The sequence below is a fragment of the Centroberyx gerrardi genome, chromosome 8 (genome assembly GCF_048128805.1).
Source record: "Centroberyx gerrardi isolate f3 chromosome 8, fCenGer3.hap1.cur.20231027, whole genome shotgun sequence".
Taxonomy (NCBI): domain Eukaryota; kingdom Metazoa; phylum Chordata; class Actinopteri; order Beryciformes; family Berycidae; genus Centroberyx; species Centroberyx gerrardi.
The window spans coordinates 12,537,866-12,555,954 of NC_136004.1; the positions used below are offsets into that span (position 1 = coordinate 12,537,866).

At 40.9% G+C, this 18,089-nt stretch overlaps 1 protein-coding gene across 1 annotated transcript in view; it reads right to left on the bottom strand.

Moving 5' to 3' along the window:
- The window catches only part of LOC139930903 (tetratricopeptide repeat protein 28-like), a 162,202-nt gene extending 147,435 nt beyond the window's left edge, over positions 1–14,767 (bottom strand). The window contains exons 1-2 of the mRNA XM_071924235.2: positions 14,738–14,767; positions 11,542–11,841 (exon numbers count right to left, since the gene is read on the bottom strand). Of these exons, the coding sequence (XP_071780336.1) occupies positions 11,542–11,841; positions 14,738–14,767 (330 nt within the window). The remainder of the gene's footprint in view (positions 1–11,541; positions 11,842–14,737) is intronic.
- Positions 14,768–18,089: the final 3,322 nt, after the last annotated feature.

Here is an 18,089-nt window from a genome sequence, read left to right on the forward strand (position 1 = left end):
TAACATAGCTAGCTGGTAAGCGCTAATTAGATAGCATTAATCAAAAATAAACAGAAAACTCAATAAAATGACTTAGCTTAGCATTGACCCCAACAACAAATGTCATTTTTGAGATGTATATTATTGTAGTCTTTCAAATAAAAATTGCAGAGCACTAGGAAGTTTCTCATTCATTTTGCACTTGCCAGGTGGACCTACTGGTCACAGAACAAAATCTTATCAGTAAGGAAACAAATAAGCGTGGATATCTGATATCTGGCTGTTGATGGTTGATGACTGTAAAAATTCAGCTGTGGCCAACTTTCTCTGCTTGCTCAGCTCTTGTGACTTTTTGATCATGTTGCTTGCAGCGTGAACGCACGGTATGTGTCGGAGGTAATCATTAGGGCATCAATGTGGGTGCTGAACAAATTGAATGATAGGCAGGGTGAAAGTTAAGCCAAGTAAATTGAGAAGATTTTTATGGATGAGGAAGGAACTCCAACTGTACTAGAGAAACCTGTCAAAAGCTTAGGAAGGTGGTATGATGTAAATTTAAATGACAAGGAGCAGATTCAGGAGCTAAGGTGGGAAGTAGTTAAACGCATTGAGAGCATAGAAAGATCAAGACTAGCAGGCAAGTTAAAGTAGTGGTGCCTGCAATTTGCCTCAGCTCATGGCCCTTGACAGTATATGTGATACCTATAGCTAAGGTAGAAAAGTTAGACACATTTTGTATTGATGTAAAATGAGTATTTCCCAAGGACACTACACCGCGCTACATAACCAAGTGCTGAAGTTTCTGGCAGCAGCAACTGAGAGCAAACAGTTAAAATGTTGTAACTGATAGGAGGGAAGATTAAATTTGGTTTTGTTTGTGAGCAGGGTATGAAATTAAGCTCGCCCGCTCGCCCAAGGCAAGTGATTTTAGAGTGGGCAAGTTGCCCAGTTGGGCTCAGCTTGCCAATCAGAACTCTGGCGACAACATTGCAGAATAGAAGTAGCTAGCTTAAGTTAACAACACCAACAGCAGCACTACAGACGAACCTCATTCAAAAATGTAATGTATCAATTTTTTGCAAATGTACCACCACCAAAAATGACAAAGAAAAAAAAGTAAGGGTGTTTGTGGAGAGCTGGTTATGTACAGATCACTATCCTTAAGTCTCACCTCTGTTTGTGAGGGAGGAAAAATTGGGAGTTAAGCATTTTTGGGCAGGCATATTGTAGGCCAGCTAAGGCTAGGCAGAGTTGGAAAATGTGAGTAGATATGGGGAAGCTAATAATCCCGCAGGAAATAGTGAGCACTACCTTAAACCTAGACTTGGTGTTGTGGTCAGGGGCGTAGAGGATTATGTATTTTGGGGAGCTCCCGGTGCCACGGGAGGACGCAGTAGATGAGGCATAAGAAAGGAAAAATGATTAGGTATACAGAGCTGGCAGCAGGGTTGCAGCAACAGAGAAGTCTAGAGTGCACCCTGTCAAGGTTGGCTGCCAAGGTTTTGTATAAATGTCAACATCAACACTACTAGGTGAATTAGGAATTTGTGGGCAGAGCTTAAAGCAGGCAGTATGTCTGAGGCTGCAGTGGGAGCCAGTGTGCGGCTGTGGCTGAGGAGAAAGCATGCTGACTGGGGCACAAAGTCACTAAGTGTTATAGGGAAGGTACTGTTTGCAGGTGTATTTGGGTTGTCAAAATTTGTTCATTAGTAGTTTATCAGTGGCATGTTTGCTGATATATTGTTTGTAGTATGTTTGCTTGTATAATGTCTGTGTTATGTTTACTGGCATATTGTTTGGTAGTAGTATGTTTGCTGTATATTGGTTTGTTAGAATATTGATACTGTACTGGTTTGCTAGCATTTGTTTGTTAGTAGCATGTAAGCGGATATATTTTGTTAGTAGTATGTTTGCTGGTATATTGGTTTTGTTAGTATGTTAGTATAGTGGCTTGGTAGCATAATCATATTCCTAACCCTCCCCCTTACCCTCTGTATCACAACCCAACCCTCCGCCTATGACAGCGTAGCCTGATGTCCTCTACAGTAACCATTTGTGGGTTCGTACTATTATTCTTTTAACGTCTGAATTGGGCTTCTGTATGGATGCTCACCCTATATTTTGGCACAAGGAATAATTACATCACATCCTGTGTATTGGTACACAATGATTTGTGATTTGTATACAAGACAGACTTGGTCTCTACAAATCTATATTAGATTGTCCAGATCATGGGAATAGCAACATTCACGATTTCTGTTTTAGGATGCGTTTTCACTTTAAACGCCTGATTGGAACAACTCAGCCTCTGGTCAAATACTGAGATTGTATCCATAACCATGGAAGGCATTTGTCACCTTCGCACACATAAATACACCACCTGCATTCCATGGTTTGTCAGCTAATACGTCTCCCCAGGCATTTCCATTTTGCTGCTGTTGTTGTTGTTGCTGGTGCTTTGCCCTGTAAAACTCATTATGGAGAGAAAGAATTAGAGGGAAGTATCTGGGTAAGACACAACAGTGAAGGCACTCAAACAGCTAATTGTAATAACCTGACACAAGTGAGTAATTTAGCTCCCTCAAAACGAGCCCTGAGATCTGAAAGGAGCACTTTAGAGGAATGGATTAGGCTGGAGGCCATTACACACTAAGACATTTAGACAGAAAATGGAGATCCATCTTTCACTGGTTTTGATTTGAATATTGAATGGTCCTCCTTATCTTCTGAGGACAAAATATGAGATTATCACAGAAGCAAGTCAACATAATATTGTGCACCATACAGTGTTTGTTCCAGACTGTCTAAAACATACATTATTTATTAAGCAATCATCTTTCATTAATCATAAATGGCATGCCAGTTAACTCAGTAATTACAGAAAAAATTGTGACCACGCAGCTCACACTTAAAGGAGCAAAAGTAGGTCATACTTTAACTAAATCCTGATTACATTTCATGTACTGGTTCCACATGGGCAACGTTGACAAATAGGACTTTGTTTCATTGTTGATACATCAATTGATTGCTTCTGAATGAAAGAACTGACTGATTTCAAGTGATATATTATTTAACAAATGTGTTCTATTAATGTGCACTGACATTTTACACTGGTGCATGCTGTAAGTTGCGAAGTAATGCAGGCCATTTCTATTTGCAGTAATGAGGACAGATGTCCTTTTAATTTTTACTTCAACTAATGCCTAATTCCAAGCCACTTATACTATATATAAGTAATCATGTATTCACTTAACACAATATTGCTACCATAGCAATTACAATTTTATTAAGCTTAACAGATCAACATCCCTCATGTTTTAGCCTTATTCAGAATAACCCTCACAAAGCCAACTGGATGATAGTGAGACAACCTACAAAAATGTTAAATACTGAGAATGGGAGATGAATGGAAAAGTAACTGATTTTGGGCAGTGATGCTGTTATTCTTCTTTTCTAAGAAGCTAGTCAGCCACCTGGTAACAAAATTAGTGGCACCTTCATCCCCACCAATTCATTTCTCTAAGAAGAACCAGGGCATATGACTCATTCAAGGAAGGAGGTTACATCATGAATAGGTGCTGTATGAAACAGACCACAAGCTAGGAGAGGCACACTTTCCACTAGGCGTAAGCATAGACCAAACCTTACACCTCCTTAAAGAGGTGAAAGATATAACAATAGAGCAGTGATATAATGCATGAGCGGAATGAGAGAGCACTTTTCTTTATTCTAATCTGCTTGGTTATATGGTTATGACACGGATCCTGGCTGCTGGCACTGACACTGTAAGAAAAAGAATTAGTGTGTACTATTCACCTCAAGTTCAGAGGTGAACAAGACAAGATCGGGAAGCTGATCAGAGCAAAAAAAAAAACATTCCTCAGCTCTGCTATTCATTTTGCCATGCTTATGCAGGGTATGCTAATGGGCTCCTTGCAGTGTTGCACTCTACCCTGTTTCCCCTATGGGAGCGCTTCCTCCCTGCAGCAAAGCCAGGCTGTGCTAATTCTGGAGACATCCAGGTCTGGGGGCCTGAGCCTTGCCAAGCTCCCAGATGGGAGGGGCCAACACGGTACGAGGCTGACAGCAAGATGAACCCCTGGAAGAAAAAGGAGCATCTGAGCAACCCAAGGGGTTATGTGCTAGGAGCAGGGCCCAATTGTTTTCCTCATTTCCGCAGGCTTGTAAAGCTGATCCACTATCAGCAGCAGGCTGTTATGCCATGAGCATGGCAATGAGCTTGCTTTCTCTGGGCCTTTTGACATTTCTGGCCATGTAATAGCAAGCTATTAAGCTGGTAATCAGTTGATGTATCCAGAGGGAAAAAGCATTCTGAGGAGGTAGACATTCTTTAACATGATTGAAAGTTTCTTGTTTGCGGTGCTTACCTAGGCCTTGACAAGCTTTATTTCTTTAGGGACAAAAGGGTCTAACGCATTTAAAATCTTTCTGAATTGCTCATCTGTAATGGCTCAAAATAAAAAACTGAGATTTATCCAGAACACTAAAACACACACATACACACACACACACACACATACACACACACACACACACACACACACACAAACATAATCAACATTAAATATTGAGAAATTTATCAGAACAAAAACACAAACACATAGGCACACACATTCACTTTGTATTAATTTGTTTTTATGGTAAGGATGGTCTAAAAATATGTAGCTGTGTGAGCCGGCCAATCGTTGCCGATAGGCCTGACAGATTATCATCAGGGTGACATCAGCTCCCAGCTCTGACTCATCCATCCCCTCAGGACAGTCCAGAAACAGACAGCTGTGGGGTGGGAACGAGGTCATCACACATATATCAAACCACATTACATCATCTGGCACCGAAATTCTCCTCTTTGTTGGCTGGGTGTCAGAGAGCCCCGACAAAGTTTTATTTCATTAAAGTATCAAATATGTGCACTTTTACAATTCACTTCACTCTCTTTCAGATGGTGCAGCCTGCACTGCCAATGAAGCCAAAACCAAACAGCATTGCACAGCAGAGAACTGAAGAAGCCATAGCAAGCCTGAGACGAGTAGATTGAAAAACCACAAGGCGACAGGGAAGCTCAAAACAAACAGCAGCAGTGTGAGAGGGGGCAAATGTGGAGGTCATCCTAAGTCCACCAGAACCCTCATTATTGTGATTGTCATTAAATTGTGTAGTCTAGGGTCCCTAAAGCAATTTATTTACTGTTTTTACTCAATACAACAACCTGCATGTTGGAGCTACACCACCAGAGTAACAAACCTATAACTGAATATTTTCACATGTAAAACACAGGCTAGGAATGCAGTAGTTAAAATAAATGTATGTTGCATGTTACTGAACTTACTTAAGTCTTGAGTAGTTCTGTATTGACTGGGTTACAAAACGCAAATGAAATGTAGGCTAGAACAAGAAAGCAGAATCTTTACTGAATATAACCTTGCGTCCACGATGAAGCAGAAATCGGTGTCGTGGATACCAAGTAAGAGAGATACATCAAGCAGTGCTGTTTACCCAACAGACAACTGAGGCAGAGGATTAGTTTCCTCTCGTGTCCGTAAAGAATGACATAGCTGGCGAGGAAGTGCTGTTGAAATCAAAACAGCAGACTCGTGTGTGGTCAGTTTCACCCTCCCTAAACAACCTCATTTTAATAACCTGGCCCATGCACATGTGCAGTACTGCCTAGCCACAAAGGCCTTCCAAAGGAAAAAGGCAGAATTTAACTGCTCCCGCTCATTCCACAGATTTTCCAGACAAATAATTTCAGGTTTGTGCCCGCTAGCGCCAACCCTCTGTCCGTCCCGCTTTCTCTGACCTATAATTACATGTCATTCATTTGATTTGTTCATTAGTTCAAGCCTCGGCTGGGTAGAAGCAAAACGGAACCCTCTTATTAGTGGTTCATGACTCTACTCTCTCCATGCTGAGCTCTGGAGCTGGGGTGGAAAAAGGCAGTGAAGCAGAGGGAGAGGGGAGAGCTGGTGGGAAGACCTTTTTTTAACCAAAGAGAGTTCATCTTTGTGAAGAGAGACAATTTGGGGAGGCGTAGTGTCATAATTGTATGCATAAAACACTTTCCATAAAACACTGGCAGTGGCCAACAAGCCCCTGGTCTGCCAACTTACAGCCAATACCATTCAGATTACAAATAAGTAGAACTGAAGACATAAACCAACTTTGTGGCAAATAAGCATTTCTAAAAACTTACATTTGTGCGATGAGAAGATTAATCGTTTCACTTCTGTGTGTTTACTATCTAGTGCACTTTAGAGATGATGCAAAGCTTCTTTCATCCACTAAACATACACTATATGCAGAAGCATTAGCATGCGCAACAGCTAAATAAATACTGGCACCACAGAAGTGAAACTGCTATGAATCTCCTTGTCATGAAAGCATTGAGTAAAAGAGTTTATATCTTAAAAAGTCAGTATATTCCTTTAAGTCACCAATCTTAACGCTCACCAAGTATGGTGTGCTTTGCATTTCATAAATCTTTCTGGCATTTCATAGGTATCAAAGTCCTCCCTTATGGTGACCTCACCACGCAATTTCAAATTTCTTAGCTCCTCTGAAAACATATTTCAGAAAGTCAACAGTGATTATTTCTGACAATCACAGTCACTAACAAACCCTGGTTCACCTGTGTAACAAGGGAACAGGGGAGGGACATGCACAGTTGTAGACCGGCTCCTGTTTCAACCCGTTATCCGTTGTCAATCCGTTGTTACCCAATGATTTGCCAGCATCGTATCCAAGAAGGCGAAAAGCAAGATACTGGATTTGAGGATGCTAGGTGGGGACATGAGCTACATCTGCCTCCTCTGCACATATTATAATGTGTCCTCTGTCTATTGGTATTCTACTGAATATTCAGAAGTGGGGCAGGCATACAGGTTGACGTCGGCTGTGCTCAATTCTTCTCTCAAGTCAGTCGTCAAACTAAAACATGCTAGTCATAAATATGTATCAAGCGGATAAAGTGAAATCATAAATATTCATTGTTACATAGAATGGACCAAGCCATGCACTACTGAACTACAAGGAGAACCACAAATGTTCCCAAGGTTCATAATTCCTGTCGGCACTCTTCTTGCGTATGTTTTTTGACAATATGAATTTTTTCAAATTGTTGGTGAGGAAACTCAAAGGGAGGCTCTAAACAGAAATGTTTTTAAACAAAATGGCTACTAAATGCTCAGCAGTGTGAGTTTTCAGATTTAACTATTGTCACAGAAAAACAGAAGGAATCTGAAAGAGAATGATGAATGATGTTTGTGTAATGTTAATGCGAATTGTGTAATGAAATCCACTCAACACTCAGTAGGACTGTTTCTGCTTTTGCAAGCCATTTGTTTGTCTATTTCAGAGAAAACAGAACAAGTGTAAACTACAGAATGACAATGACCAAGAATGACCCTCCACTGAATACACAATCCCATAAATAATATATATTAGAATCAATATAATATTGCATTAAAACAAATAGGCCACCTCATATGTTCTCCATTTTGTAAATCCAAATACCCATCTATTCTGGCCTGCTTAGGTACTATACTGTGGTTTCTCAGTTCATTATTTGCCGTGTGTCAAAGTAAGAGAACAGGTCACCCCCATGTGTGAGATAAATATTTCAGATGGGGAGAATGAAAGCAAGAAGAAAGGCGCAAGAGCTATAACCACTCTCCACATGACATCAAAAGCCAGGTTCTTTATTCTTTACACACACTGAGATCAGATGAGGGCTGGTTTAACAGACTGTCATACCAATAGGGGAGCATTACACCCCAGTGGTTCTCGTCCACATGAAAAGCAGAGTACCGCTGAGAGGGGCAAGGGATGAGGTCTTAAAATCACATACAATTCTTTTCTTCCTATTCCACGTACAGTAACAGCAACAGGCAGTGTCATCACCCAGCAGTGTAGGAGGAAAAGGTTCATGCCTCGCCAGGGTGTCAGCATCCACTCCGCGCACAATTACTGGATATGCCACTTTAATTAAAGTCCCCTTTCAGCCCCTCCGCACACCATGACCTTTCCCAGTGCAAACACTCATTGTCTCAGTTCAACCTGAGGCCCCTCCACTGGGACATGAACGGACATTTTTATGTTGGTGGAAAAGAAAAATGTATGCACGTAATGGCATGAACAGTTTACAATAAATGCAGAAGATGTGTCACAGACTCATCTGAGAAACAAAGCTTGATGGATTCAACCATGAATACGGGTGGGTGTCAGCAGCAACTTCGGCAATAAACACTTGAGCAGACAGAATACCCTTGATAGGCACCATCATAGCCTATAATCAGGAGGTATGCAAATGATAGAGATGGCTCCCCTGACACTGCAATGCCACTCTTCCTCTGGTTCCCAGGGAACTCTCCTGTCAGTGCTCAAGCAGGAGAATGGGAGTGATAGCAGAAAGGGCTGTTGTTTGTTTAACATGTCACTGGAACAGCAGTGTGGAGAGTGAGGGAGCAGATGGAGGAGGAGAGTAGGCAGGAAATCCCTCTAGAAAGGGTATTGTCACCTCAGTCATTCCAATACTCGTGACACGGTGCACAAACATAGGATCGCAAAATACTAACTCAAAATATCAAATGTTCAGTGTTTTCCATCTAACGCAGAGGCGCACACAGCTACTGCATATCTATCAAAAAGTGTGGACTGAAGTTCAAGAGGTTGACATCATTTCTTTTGCAAAGAAACTGAGTATACACCACGCATTCTTTCTTTTTCTTCCAGTTTGCCTCCCACACTGGCACACAGAGACAAAATGTGAACAGACACACATAAGTGTGTGCCCCTCGTCTACCAAATGACACCCTATTTTGTTCTCGTTTAAGCTTTTTTGCATTCAGCGAGAGGGTGAGGTACAAAGGGCCTCAAGCTGTCTTGGGTCATTAAACCACACATTTTCTTCCTTCTTTCAGGAAAAGAGAGAGTGCGTTCTGGCACTTACAGCAGTAGGGGAAAGCTGACAGATTAGACAGGGGTTCCTCTCACAAGCTGGCTATGGGCTTCCTGCTCGGTGGTGCGTGGGGCAGCACAGCCCAGCCTGTCACTGTTTGACGGGCCAATCCAGAGGTGTGGTCACAGGGAAGCATGATTGATGATAAATATGTACTCACACAGGATCTAAATGCCAGCACACTCCTGTGATTTAATCCCCATCCCTTCATCAAACATCCAGCCGTAGCAGATGGACTGTAGGAGGCTGTGCAAACCAAACTTCTCCTTCCTTGAGGCCAACACCATAAGTGTGTCAAGGCCGCCATGACGCATCACTACAGACGGGCCTATCACTTCTTTGAAGAAGCCCTGATAACAGCAGTTGTAATAAATACCATTGTTCATTCATATACACTACAGCACATTGATACACACTAATCAATCAAAATCTCTGATTAGAAGATCAAGCTAGGATAGCATCACATAATGCAGAGAATTTTAGTTTTATGTTCAAATACTTTTTCTGACATATGAGAGATAAAATTGAAGAATGAAGCAAGTTGGCCTTGGGTTTTCCCTCTACAATCACCAAGTAGAAAAGCCAACTACCACAAAATTCTCCATGATGGCTGTGTTGATGCATGGTTTGGTGTATAAGTACATTTCTACATTCAAGACCAACGTCAGGCATGATGAACATTTACCTTGAATCCACTGAATGTACAAAATACCTCCTAGAAATGAAATTTCTTGCATGCCTGTTTGACATGTACAGACTATGTTCAGTTCTCCATTGTGTCTCACTGAGAAGGCTTTCCTGTTTGACAAGATTGACCCCTAGTGGTGATTTATGAAAAAGAGCCTCCACCCTCTGCTTAATCGTCAATACTACAGACACATTAATTCCTGACTATCATATTACAAGGTTAAAACACAAGGGTCAGGCTATACATTGACACCAAGTCTTCTAACAGTAACTTCAACATCAGAGTCTAAACTGTCAGGCACTAAATCCAAGAATAAGCAGGGAAAGACTGCCTAGATTAAACCAACCATCCCCCAATCAGACCACAAAGAGTTCATTGTACTTGGATAGCATATAAAGAGGAGAGAGGAGAGTGATTTTGGCAGTGATTTTGAATTATAATTTGGCCTCATTAGTTTATGAAATCTCTCCAAATTAATGCTAACAGTGATGTATTCCATATTAATAGTCAGATGCTACAGAGAAAGAATTGACAACATTATAGAGGAGAGACTCGTCATGGAATAATAACAACAATCCCTACAAAAGAGCAACTGACCGAAAAGCATCTCAAATAACAATTGGACATCAACTGTACATGCATAACAAGCAAAATATGAAGAAATATAGTAAACTAAAAAAGATGACTGCAAGTGCTAGACTGTCTTTGAAACATCAATCAAAATCAACATCAGAAGTTTAACTGTAGATTTGAGTGTTAATTTGTAAAGTTTAAACAAAGTTCTACAATAATAATTTACTGTTAAAAGAGAAGAGCTGCAAATACTGTTTTAACATTGTTGCAATGTAGCCCATCCTAATCTAGGTTTGTACCATAGACCAATGCTGCAGGTAAGAAAATATTAGCTATGTAATATAAAGTGAGTTTGATATCAATACTCAATACTCAGTACAATGACAATACGATACATTTTTACAGAAGTGGAAACCTACCTGAATATCCAAGGATACATGACCTTAGATCAAAAAAAGAGGTGGCCTTTGATCCATCATCGGCAATGAAGGATTATCATCAATATCACTCTACCTTATTATCATCAATCTCTCACTCTCTAACACACAAGTATCTCTTGATGCTAAATCATGAAATCAATGCTGTTCCATCTCTGAGAGGAATTGGTCTCCTAGTGATCTATGTGGTTGAGTAATGTGAAATCTATGGTAGGTTAGTCCACATGGCCCGGACAAGACCAAAGACAAGACCTCAGAAAACTTTGTATTGATCAGCGTCCACAAGAATGCCACCAAGGATAAAAAATGTGAGTGGAATTTGGAACTGCAGATTTACAATTTAGAGACATGATTCAAAATCAGATATCCACCATTTGTGAAAAAAAAAATAGCAACTACTCTTAAAAAAATGATTGCTAGCACAAAATAGAAATTAAGTATGGTACTTTTTAAAGGATAGTAGGTAACTTAATTATTGGGCTGACAAAATAACATATAATATGTATAGACTGGATCCTCTATAGAGATATTGAATGATGAACTTCAAATAATGTTTTTTTTTTTCCCAAATGGATATATGGTATTTTGAAAATGGCCTCTACAATTTATTCTATAAAGCTGGGAGTTATAGCTCAATTTGGCCATGATCTTCCCATCGAAGCCCCTCCAAATTAGTATTCTGTTTGAGATTTACAATTCTTGGCACTGACTCTACATTGGAGCAATGGAGAAAAATCAACAGTTTCTGTAGAAGACAAAATGTTATTGTGCCCAGCTGGACTGAAAAATCAGAACCATTTCCCTCCTCAGTGGTGTTGTTGCCTTGTTGCAACATATGGTCTACTATTTCCATGCATCTGTAGGTAAGGCTGCTGAAGCACTCTTACCTTAGGCCACTTGGGATTAAGTACACGGGCTTTTGCAGCATCATCCAGGGCAGCCTGGTGTTGTCCCAGTTTGAGGAGGGCTGCAGAACGGTTACTATAGAGGATGCAGTTCTGTGGGTCAGCCTGCAAGGCATCACTGTACAAATGAACAGCAGCGTGGAAGTCACCACGCTGACACGCCTCGTTGCTCTGCTGCACTTTCTCCATGAACTCTGCTTTGCTGAGGCCACATCTGACCCCTTCTTCTCCAACTACACGCCGGATAGGTCTTCCAACTGTCCGAGAACCAAAAATTGAAAACTGGAGAAATGGACAGAGAGGTGTAAAAAATTAGACTGACTGAAAAAAATATCTAAACAGTTACTGATTAGATATGATACATGTCTAATCAGTAGGACATGAATGATGTATAATCAGCAAAACAAAACTACCTCTCTCAATAGCTACCGCCAGGAATGCCCTTGAGCAAGGTGCTAAACCCCCAACTGCTCCTATGGAGCTCACTGGTCTGTGGTAGAAGACTATAGTTATACCAGGCAGCCAAAGTGTGAAAGCATGTCACTGTATGAATGCGAAGCAGGGTGTTTCTGAAAAAGTGCATGTGTGTTCAGCAAACCTCCCATGGAAAAAAAAATGTGAAAATGAAAGTGAAGAAATAAAAGGGAGGATAAAATGCATGTAATTTGATCTTCTTAAACTGGATTAAGGTTCTGACTCTACTCTACTCTGACTGGACAATATCAAAAATTACAAAGTTACAGATCGGCACACTCTGCACAAAAAAGGCCACTGAAAATAGTTGGTTTCCCTGTCTGAATTATTTGAAGAGAAAAGGAATTAAACAGCCTAAGTTTGCTCAAAATGCAGCCCTTATCTATTCTGATGTTTGCTACCAATGCAAACGTACACAAACCTTTTTCAACTAAAATGCATTACCATTTGGCTACCAAATACTAAGAGCTCAGTTGGTCAATTTCAGAATGAAACAATGTCCTCATGTCCTGTGCTGTCTGTGACAGCAGATACATGTTTGTTGTTAAAATTAAGAAGTAGGACTTTTTTTTATTATTGTAAATGATTGTAATGTGTGCTAATCATATAAAACAGAGTTTTCTATGTTAATCAAAACCCAGAGTTAGTTATCAATACTGGTGCTGAGTCTGTCTCCATTGTTGCTTGATCTAGTGACTAAGTTCACTACTGCAAGGCAAGAAAGGTGCAGGTTTCAAGTCCAGAGGTGTGCAACCATGAAACTGGAGTCATAAAGTGTCATTAAAAAAAGGGTTCCCACGAAATCTAAGACTTCACAATTCTGACATTTACAAGGTAACTAAATATGTACTAAGAAGTTCAGTTTTCATTACTTTTTATTTTATTTTGTACAGCGGTTTAGACATTTAACCATGGTTTTGAGTTCTACCAAAAACTTCTGAAAGAGTTTTACATTGCACTGATAGGGGTTCTCCCAGCCTAGCAAGATACACCTACCTTACAGCAAAGCCGACTGCATTATGGAGGGATCTGATCTATTATTTTGCTCATTCATATTCCACACAGAGGTTACGCTTTATAACTAACAGGCTGGCAAACTAACTGCATCAATTAAAGTAGCTTCACAGGAGGGTTATTATCCAACCACGACAAGCAGAGGAACTCTTAGAAAGTAGATCAGTAGTGCTATCTGTCTCCTCTGGACAGGGATGCTTTGCTGAGTATTACTGAATCATGAAATTAATCTTGGGTTGCATGTTTTTGGGGCCAGCTTCCACTATACCTCTCTCTCGCCACACCTCCTCAGACTGAATTCTGGGATAGGGCAGGCTTGGTAATTACTTCCAGAGGCCGAGGGAGTAGAAGAAGCAGACATGAGGGCTTTGGGTATCAAGCAGAGTCAACATCAAGTTACAGTAGCGTACCAATCACTTGTTTTCTTACACCCTTTTGCTTGCATCTTCTCCCACATTTTCTAATTTGTCTGTCAATGATAATCACCAAAACGCCTAATACCTTATGAGAACATGGGAAGGTTAGGTCTCCTGCTTTAGCTTTAAAACCTTCCAGAGTGTTTTACCTGGAATAACTGATGCAACTAGACTGTTAAAGATACTGTTGAGATTAGAGCAGTTATGCTCCAAGACTGAACATCAACTATTGATAATCCACTGTAATGTTGTGTGTGGGTGGGGGTGGGGGGTATTTTTTGCTGTTGAAGCAAGTGTTTACTGTTGTTATAAGGTTGCGTTGAGAGGCAACCCGCCCCTCAGAAAGAGACAAATAGAGTGAGGGACTGATCTCCACACCTAGACTAAAGCAATTTATCGTATTTTAATATGTTTACTTGCGTTCAGAAGCTGACTCACAAAGAAAAGTCAGGAGCAACAACTGACCATCTGATTTCCAGATTAGCACACCTTCATCCAGACAGGAGGCACTAATCGGCATGATTTTATAGTAACATTCACTGTGTGCTGTCTTGTCTTGGCACAACATACTAGGGACTGTGTATGTGGGCACTGGGCAGGAAGGGTGGAGAGTTAGGGAGATAATAAGAGCCTAGACCAATCGGGCTCCCTGTAGACCAATAAAGAAAACACCCTACCAGCTTAATCATAAGGAGAGACAGAGACACACACACAGAGAGAGAGAGAGAGAGAGAGAGAGAGAGAGAGAGAGAGAGAGAGAGCGAGAGAGAGAGGCATTAACTCATTAACTCATCACTCCAAAGGCAGATATTTATACACACACAGGCTACTCATACTTTTGCTGGGGAATTGTATGGATTTGCTTATGGCAATACACACAAACTGCAGACGTGTTATCGCCACTGTAGCATTTTGGCACTGCAAGCGCTTGTGTTCATGCAACAGCAAAATAACATCAGTGTGACAGCTGGCTCATAGCCTGTTTTGTAATCAGTATGATCTTCAACAATGACCTTTAAATCACATACAGTGTTGCCTATTCTTTGAGCCAAGAGAGCCCACACTATGTATCATCTAGTGTGCTGCTACAGTATGCATGACTGGAAAATCGATAGAAAGCCTTTTACGAGGTTTTCGCAGGAATGGTCATTTGGTATTTCCTGTCCAGGACGCAGAGTATAACGTGTTATTTAGGGGGTAATAAAATGTTAACAACTAGTAAATGGCAGCTCGCGTGATTGCGTAGAAATGAGTTGTTTTTAAGATCTATTTACCTTTTCTTTCAGAGTCGCTTGCTTCTCCATCCTGTCTGACTGCTTTGGCTTCTGCAACGGGTTATCGCTCTCATCCCATCACAGTCCTCGTTGATTTATAAACGCACAGCCACGACTGTTTGTGCATCAAGAGCTGTTCAAAAATTCATCCAAAATGTGTACGCTGCAGTGCGAGTGTCGACAAACTGTGCGGAAAATCCACAAAAACTGGGCTGTTTGGCGTTCAGAAGAAACTTTTCTCAAGGAAAGTGCGCCATGTTGTCAAATCTTTTCCTTTTTTTTCTTGCCCTTTTTCCCCTGTTGCCATAGCGGATTTCTTGTGCACTGTGCGGTGGGAGGCATGGTTTGACTGGCGAGGTCTGTGGGAGCCTAAAGTTGGGAAAAAGAAAGCGGAATTAATGAATTTATGACTCAGTTCTGCCCTTTATTTACTATTCAAAAATGTGACAATCCACTTAAAACGTTAAAATCCACCTTAAATTAACCAAATCTTTAAGGGAGGCCTAGTGTCCTAAGAGCTGAAATAACCGTCAAGTTGCTAGCTTCACCTGTGTCTAGATGCATTTAACCCACTAGCTAATTCCTTGTACTGTACCTTTTGAGAAAATGTCTTCACACTGTACCTCGACATTTAAACTTGTTAGAAAATTCAGTCTGTAACAGCCCGGTGGTCAACCGACCTGGCAAGTGTGTACAATGCATTCCCAGTGATGTGGTAACACGTTAGTACATTAAAGGGTAAGTAAGCGACGGTTTGACCTCCAGCTGGTGGTCATCCTGAGGCAAACAACTACCAATATAAACAAACATTAATAGAAACGCCTTAACTCTAGCAAGGCCAAGCCGTGGTCAGCTGAATTTTAGAATTGAAGTAGGCTCAGCTTTCAATATATCATGCAAGTTAATAGTAGAGTTATAGGCTAATTATACTTTCACCTACTTCGGCTGACGGCTTGTTGGCCTTCTCTTAGAACCCAAAAGCCACTGGCCTTTCTAGTGTCCATTTATGGTTTTTTCTACCGTTAAAGACCCGTATAACTTACATGACTTTGATGTACTTACCATGATGATTACTTTGAATTTCACATATTCTCATAACGATTTATGCTAGCCTTAAAGCGTGGGTAAACTGTATTCCGCAAATAAAAGCTGGGTAAGGTGGGTTTATGTGTGTGTACTCTCCACTGCATCCCCGCCAGTTTCACCTGGCAAAGGGTTAAAGTGTAAAATGAGATCCATCAGGGTTTATTATACGCCACGAGAGTGCGCTGTCTGACAACTATTTCCCCTGACTGAATGTCCTAATTATCTTGATGAAAAGTAGCTCAAGTAGACCTGCTGGTACCCACTGTCTCCACACCATGCAGTCACCACAGGCCTACAATTGATACACAGCCTGAAGTAGGCTAAATTATTATTGTTTTGTCTATCCAACCATATGATGAAAACAATGAAAATGTAAACATCACCCTGGGAGTGCTTTGCCTTGTAGGCAGTTCACAAGGAAAGAATGAAATGAAGCACATAGTTTTACAGGGCTCCTCCAGCTTATAAGGCCTTATGATAAATTCACTTTTGAATTCGAGCCAGACTCTGTTTTCCTATATTTTCTCCTGAGGAACCAAGAGCAGTTTGTCAAACACGCTGCTTGGAAGTGTGACTCAGCATTGAACACGTTGGCCTAGTTTACTCACAGTTGGGTTACCGTAGATCTGCTGCAGCCTAGGTCCAACTCCGAAATGGCCTTGTACTGACGCTGTCACAAATCAAAAGTCCAGTTATGAAGAAAATGTTGATCTATCTGCAGTGCGATGCTGCTGAAGCCTTGTGCGCCTTGGCGCAACAAAAACAGCATAATCATCTATTCAGGACTGTTGATTATGGTCACGCCTGCACCAAAAGGCTATATTTACGTTGTGAGACACTGACTCAGTGTTTGAACTGAGCTACAAACGATTTTTTTTTTATTTGTGGAAAGCCCAAATCCCTTTGTTGCTGTAATAAGCAGGTGTTAAAATCCAATTTTGTTATAATCAGTGATGTCAGGACTGCGCCAACTTTACAGCCATGACAGTGACACAGATTTTAAGCCATGAAAAATTGGCTATCGATTTTTGGAAAGCTTAGACATTCCTATGTAGCCCTAAAAAATACTAGTAGCCTACAATATTGTTTGTGTATGTTCTCTCTAGGCAATCTGATTTTTGCATTGGTGCAATGATTTGACTAATTTAGACATTTTCTTATCATGCAAAAGACTTTGTTTTTACTGTGCGCTGGGGTTCTGAATTGTTTGCCTTTTCACCTAGGCCTATGGCTACTTCTTTATAAGTAGTTGAAACTTTTTTCTTCTTCTTCTTTTAGGCCCTGATCCGGATCAGTCAGGTTTGAGCCGTCAGTGTGACATTTTGCTGCCTCTAAAGAGTCTGCTCACGGTGTCCCAGAGGAAGGGAGCCCGCTTTTGGTAGTCGGGGATTGGAGCCAAAATAGTAGCGACTCTTTTGGTAATGCCAGCAGTGCCTGCATCTCCTAGAGGGGAGAGGTGTGTGCGAGGACAGTGTGTGAAATTGTCATCGAGTACTTATATAATTTCTAAGGAGGTGAGATGAGGGTGAAATCCTAATAATAATTTTAAAAAAAAAAACTGGAAAAAAAAAGTTTGCATGAGAACAGGTTCTCTTAGAATAGAATAAAATGTGCCTTTCTGGTGACACTGTGAAATAAAAAGCCAGCTGGTTCTGTTCCCATTCCCATTCCCTGCGACAGTCCTACCAGTCATAGCAGTGGACACAATATGAATACTAGATCAGACTGTGACTCATCCTAAACAAGCTCATGTTGATATCAAATAAAATGGGATGAAATTCCTTATGGGGTGGAATCTCATTCATCTTCCACCTGCCTCATCCTCCCAGTCACTGGGAGTGGTCTGGTGGCAGAGGAGTGCCTAACTGTGATTGGTCTGCAAGTGGGGGGCCCTTTGCCAAGCCCCCAGCAGCACTAGGTATATATATGCAGTCAGATGTGAGGGGCAAAGGAAAAAGGAAGTTTGGAATCATCTAATATCCATCACAACTTCTTGTCTTCTCATCTATTTGAATCAGGTAAGGAAGGGAAAAAAATTACAAGATGTATGCATTCATCAGTGATCTATGTAAAATACATTGAGAGGTAATCACTAAAATAATAAGTTTGATTATTATCCATTGGGGTTATTCAGTCACACCTGCTAACAGTCAAATTTATTTTTTATTTTGATGCTTTTTTGTTTTCTGCCTGGTGTTCAGGTTTGAGTATATTCAGGTGCACCATTTACTCTATTAATGTCTCTGCTTGTCTGCCCCACAGTGAG